Source organism: Octodon degus, unplaced genomic scaffold (genome assembly GCF_000260255.1).
Source record: "Octodon degus isolate 3935 unplaced genomic scaffold, OctDeg1.0 scaffold00200, whole genome shotgun sequence".
Classification (NCBI taxonomy): domain Eukaryota; kingdom Metazoa; phylum Chordata; class Mammalia; order Rodentia; family Octodontidae; genus Octodon; species Octodon degus.
Window position 1 is genome coordinate 568,292 of NW_004524776.1, and position 5,565 is coordinate 573,856.

Genomic DNA, 5,565 nt, shown 5'->3' on the forward strand with positions numbered 1-5,565 from the left:
GCCCCGGGCTTGCCAGCCCAGGCGCCCGGCCTCACCCAGCCCGGGCAGCGCCTCGGGGGCGGCGGGCGGGACAGCGAGGGAGGCTGAGGCAGGCCCCCGGCGCGGGAGCTGCGCCCAGCGGGGAGGCGGCCCGGGTCTGGGAGCCCGCACGCTGGCGAAGGCAAGGACGGGGCGGCCTGCGGAGGGGCGGGCGCCGCTCATCAGCCACGCCGGTCACGTCTGGGGCCACCCGGCCGCCTTTTTCCTCCTTTCCCTCGGCTCTCTCCCCCTCCCCTGTCGGCGAGGGCAAAGTGGTGGCGGCGGCGCCATGCCCGGGCCGGAGTGAGTGCGCGCGGGCGAAGATGGCGTACATCCAGGTAGGGCTGAGGCTGGCAAGGTGCGGGGTGCGGGGTGCGGGGGCGTGCCGCCCCCACCCGGCCGGGAGCGCGCGCAGGGGAGGGCACCTGCCTAGGCTCCCACAAACTTGCCTGCAGAAAAAGGGTGCGGAGCGCAGGCGACCGGTGCCGCGGCGGCGCTGTACCCAGGAGGCGAGGCAGGGGACCCCGAATTTCGGGATGGAGGGCCCGAGTGGGCTCCGCAGCGCGCCCTCTCCTCCCCGGGGGAGAAGGGGGGTGGGGCGGACTTTTCTCCCCTCTGGCCTCCCTTCCTACTCCCCTCCCTTCCCTGGCACCCCACCCCAGGGGAGGGGCCGCGGCCAGGGGCGCGCCCGCTGTGGCCCGCCAGCTGCCGTTGCCGTGGTGACAACTCTGGCTAATTGGCCGGCGAAGCAAGCTGGAGACAGCTGTTCAGGCCAGGAGGGACAAGGACGTCGTTGTCCCTCCCGGGCACTGAGTGTCTAGTGCTGGGGGACACATACAGAGACTAGAGCGCACTGGTGAGGGTTGGAGCCGGTTACTTTAACCTATTAGATTGGGGACTGGGAGTTGTCCGGGACCCCTTCGCCTTGAAGACGCTCCCCCAGCAATCCTTGGGCTGGAATTATTTCTGAGACCTTTTCATGAAGGGTGGAGCTGGGCTGGGCTGGGCTGGGCTGGGCTGGGCTGGGCTGGGCTGCTCCGCTCCTCTACAAGACCTTTTTTGGCTGCTAGGAGGGACGCTGAGACAGGTCAGCGCCAAGGTCACGCGAGTAGACCCGCAGTCACACCCACTGAGCTGCTTGCGTCTGGAGCTGCCACCTCTGAGCCCGAAGCCAGCAGGCTCCCGCGTCCAGGGGCTCACAACTTGTCCCCTCAGTCTCAGTATGGGGACTGCTGATCCCCTAGTTCTGCTCTGGCACACACATCCCTTCATCTTGTCCTCAGACTCTGTGGTCTGTCATCTGGCGGAGGCTCCCGGCTCCTCTTCCAGCCTAGAGTCCCTGCATTGGCTCCCTCTTCCTGGAATCCCGAGGTCCTCATTTCAAGTTCAGTGAAGGTCACATTTACTGTGGATGGAGTGTTACTGGGGCACCACTCAACAGTCATCCAACGTACAGCCACCAACTACGTATCTGCACTTGGTGTACAGCAGGGCCGTCTCTGCCCTCCCTGCTGAATGTTCAGCCTAGTGAGAAATGAACCTAGCAACCTGCTTCTGAGCTGCTTAGTGACTGCTTTCAGCCCAGAGAAATTAAGTGACTTGCCCAAGGCCACACAGTTTCTTAGGGATCAGGTGAGATCTAAAACACAGGATGATGGGAACACATGGGGGATGTGTTAAGCATCTCGTATAAGCATGGCCAATGATATTGTTCCATTTTTACTACAAAGTACTAGATAGTAAATACTTTTTTCTTAGAGATCCACACATTCTCTGCCTGTCACAATTCTTTTTTTTTTTTTTTTTTTTTTTTTGGTACTGGGAATTGAACTCAGGGGGACATGCCAGGCAGGCACTGTGCCACTGAGCTGTATCCGTGGTCTGTTGTCACAGTTCTTCAGCTTTGACTCTACCTCTGACAGCCGTGGATGGTAGTAAACAAGTGGGTGTGGCTGTGTTCTAATAAAACTTTGTAGGCCTGGGGTGCAGCTCAGTGATAGAGCATTTGTAGAGCATGCATCTCTAGTGCTCCCCAGCAAGCATTTGATTTGTGGTTGCTGAAATTTGAATTCTCCATACCTTGCACAAGTCAAGAAACAGTAATCATTTTATTTTCCTCAATCATTTAAACATGTACTTACATCTTAATTCAAGGGCTATGTAGAAATATTCCTGGGAGACACATGCCTGGAAGATCATTGTAAATTGGAGGCCAGGCTGGATTACAGAGTGAGTTCAAGGTCAATCTGAATTGGATAGTGAGACCCTGTCTCAAAACAGAAAAAAAGAAATAGGCCTGGGGCTGGGTTTGGCCTGAGCTTGCAACTCCTGTTAGTTAGGATATCTGGGCTCAGCATTCTGCTTTCTGGTCTCCACCAGTTCTCCTGTGAGGAGCCAGAGAGGAGGCCTGAGCGAGCCTGCAGGCCTCGGGGTACTGTATCACGTTACTGTGCACCATGCCTCTGTGCCTCCAACCCTCATCTTGTTGTTATTATTATTATTATTATTATTATTATTATTATTTTATTGAGAAACAAATATCAATGAGACACTTTCCAAGCTGATTAATAGGACATTTTCAATAATTAATATATTGCACATTATTATCTTCTCAGCAGTTATCCACAACACAAGAAGCAGCCAGGACATCCTATCCAAACACTACTACTACAAATCTTTCCTCTCACTAACCCTTATCTTGGGTTTGGGCCCAACACAGTGGCACAGCTTCCAGCGGCCCTGTGATGGCTGTTGTGGCTTTGCACATGGTTCTCTTTTGGTCACTTTGTACCTGGGAAACACTCCCCTAAATGGAGAGCATGGGCATGGGTTTTTTAGAAGGGTACAGCTCTATTCCAAAGTTGAAGCACTTTCTCAGGTGTGCCCCGTGATGTAGCCAGTGACTGAGTGCACTGCATAGCTGCCAGGACACTGCCTGCTTGCCGCCTGCTAGCGCCCTGCAGGTCTTGACAGCCACCTCTCATAAGCCAGGGAAGGGGTGTGCTTTATTGTGCAGCTGGGCAGCACACAGGCATTTTCATAGTCACCCTTCTTTCTCACCTCAGTAGCTTCCCTTTGTGGACAGGGTAGCTCCCCTACTAGAGAAAAGACAAAACAGGCTCAGAGAGACACCCTGCCTGACTTGCAGAACATATGTGATGGATGGTGGGGTGCGGCCAGCACTAGGGCTTCTCCACTTGGCTTTCTGTGTGGTGCTTTAACACTGCAGATCTTGTGCAGTGTACGGCCTGAATTTTGGTTTTGGAGGAGTTTGGGATTAGTGTCTTTGTTTCCCAAGTGGCAGTTAATCCTTTACCATCTCAATGATCATATATTTTTTTTTAATGTATTTGGTACAGGGTCTCACTACACCTTTCAGACTCCTAGTGATCCTCCTGTTTTCAGCCTCCCCAGCACTGGGATTATAGGCATGTTCCACCACGCCAGACCTCAGTGACCCTCTCAGTGCACCCGGGGGCGGGGCCAGCTCAAGATCAAACTTTGTCCGGGCGTTTGCTTAAGTGGGAGCTATCTTGCCGACCTTAGAATCAGGAATTTATCAGCCACATACCACTGGCACTATTAACTTTTTATTGTAAATGGACTTTTTTGTACTTAAAAATCACATAAAAAGAGGAAACTTTATGTCATTGCAGCAATAGGAAACGAGGATCATGTGATGTAAGCAGAAGGCAATTGGAGAACTAAACAAGTTGATAGAGCCACATGTTACTAATGTGGGCTGGGCAGGCCATGTCCCAGCTGGGATCAGCTTTCTTTGTTTCAAAGGAAGTGTGGGGTCAAGGGTGAGCAGTGAGTGGTAAGACCCAATGCAGAGTTTCTTTTTCTTGCAAAAGAAGTAATTGAAAAAGACAAATTTGGTCCCCTTGGATTCAAAGTTCTGAGCCCCATCTGGGTTCATCTCTAGAATGTGTTGTAGGCTGCAACACAGAATGCTTAGGCTACCTGGCTCACTTGCCGAAGGGGAAAGCCAGCTGTCTGGAAGAGGAGGAGAAAGTCTGTGCCTAAGCAACCTGGGTGAACCTGTGGGTGGGGGGTGGGGCCAAGAGTGAGGGATCCTCCCCCCCTTGCCCAGCTCTTGGCTTCCTGGTTGATTCCCCCTATTAGTGGGTGGTTATATGAAACTCCCTACCATCACCATTGGAGCAGACTCGGAAGGTAGGGCTTCTGGGAGGGGGGGGGAGCCAAGTGACAGCCACTCTGCCTGTTAGCTAATCATGTCCTGTTGGGTTGGCTTCATGGCTATTTCTGTATAGGAAGGTTTGCGATTCCCCTGAAGTGTGGCTGCATTGGATAGCATGACTATCTATCCACCCGCTCTGATTCATAACAGCATACGGTGCAAATCAGATCGAAATGCTAAAGTTGCCCATTCATTCGGTGTTGGTTAACCAGAAGGCTACCAGCAGCCCCGAGCATAGCAGTACCTTGTTAGCAAGTCAGCTTCCTGCCCAGGATGGTAAGTGGAAGGATGCAGGGTGCTTTTGTTTGCTTGCTTTCCTTTTCCAGTTGCTGGAATATTGCTAAACTGGTCTTTCTCTCTTTCTCTTTGTAACCCCTTCACTCCCTTCTGCCCCCTGGCTTCATCGTGGATCTCTAAAAGGGCAGTTGGAACCACTAAACGAGGTGGGTTAATTCAGTGATGTGTGTTGTCTGGTTGCTAATCAAGAAATGTTTGCCTTTCATGTTGGAGGCTTGTGTGGGGTTGTGGGGATACTGAGTCTCAATCAATCACTGTTGATAAGGGCAGTTTCTCTCTATGGAAAGGAGATCCCAGTGAAAGGACACTAATTGGCAAGACAGGTGCCCCACTTCGCCCCCAATCGTTCCGTTAACTCTCTCTGTGTACTTTTATGTCACTGAGATGACTATTTTTAAATGTTTTTCTTCGCCTGCATGAAGAGTAATATTCATTGTGTTTCAAGAACATATTGTCTGGCCCTGATGTTGTATAAAACATCCAAATGTCAAGAAAGACGTTTGCATAAACTACAAAGAAAAATACCTGCAAATGTTTTGCTTGCTCTGAATGGCTGCGTGGAGTTGATGTTTGCCAATCTGTGCCTGCCGTTGGTAAATAGGAATGGGAAACATTTTGTTCTAAATGCTAGTGGTGGAGACAGAGCTCCTGAATGTCTTTGCCTCCTGCAGGACTGGGTTGCTTGTAATTTTTGGGTGTTGTTTCTTCTCTTCCTCCTCTCCACCCTCCTGGCCTCCCTTTGTCCCCTTCCTTGCACCCCCACCCTGTATGGCCTCAGGGTTTTCTTTCTAGAATATCTGATCTGCTGCTGTGCAGATGGACCTGCCGGCATTGCTGTCAGAAGTGCTACGAGTCCAGCTGTTGCCAGTCAAGCGAGGATGAAGTTGAAATTCTGGGACCTTTCCCAGCCCAGACTCCTCCCTGGTTGTGAGTAAAACTGCTTTGAAATCAACCTCACAAGCCTGCCTGCCTGCCTGCCTGCCTATCTCTCTCTGTCTCTCTCTGTCTCTCTCTGTCTCTCTCTCTCTCTCTCTCTCTCTCTCTCT

General features: G+C 52.0%; 1 protein-coding gene across 5 annotated transcripts in view; it reads left to right on the top strand.

Moving 5' to 3' along the window:
- The first annotated feature begins 250 nt into the window (after window positions 1–250).
- Syt17 (synaptotagmin 17) overlaps window positions 251–5,565 on the top strand; it is an 82,724-nt gene continuing 77,409 nt past the window's right edge. Inside the window, exons 1-3 of one of the 5 annotated variants that reach the window (XM_004644485.2) lie at window positions 251–356; window positions 4,648–4,665; window positions 5,298–5,446. In XM_004644485.2, the coding sequence (XP_004644542.1) occupies window positions 342–356; window positions 4,648–4,665; window positions 5,298–5,446 (182 nt within the window). In that variant the 5' untranslated portion in view covers window positions 251–341. Of the gene's footprint in view, window positions 357–4,248; window positions 4,499–4,642; window positions 4,666–5,297; window positions 5,447–5,565 lie in introns of those variants that run through there. The other 4 variants (XM_004644486.3, XR_002818792.1, XM_023704700.1 and 1 more) reach the window with 4 other exon arrangements.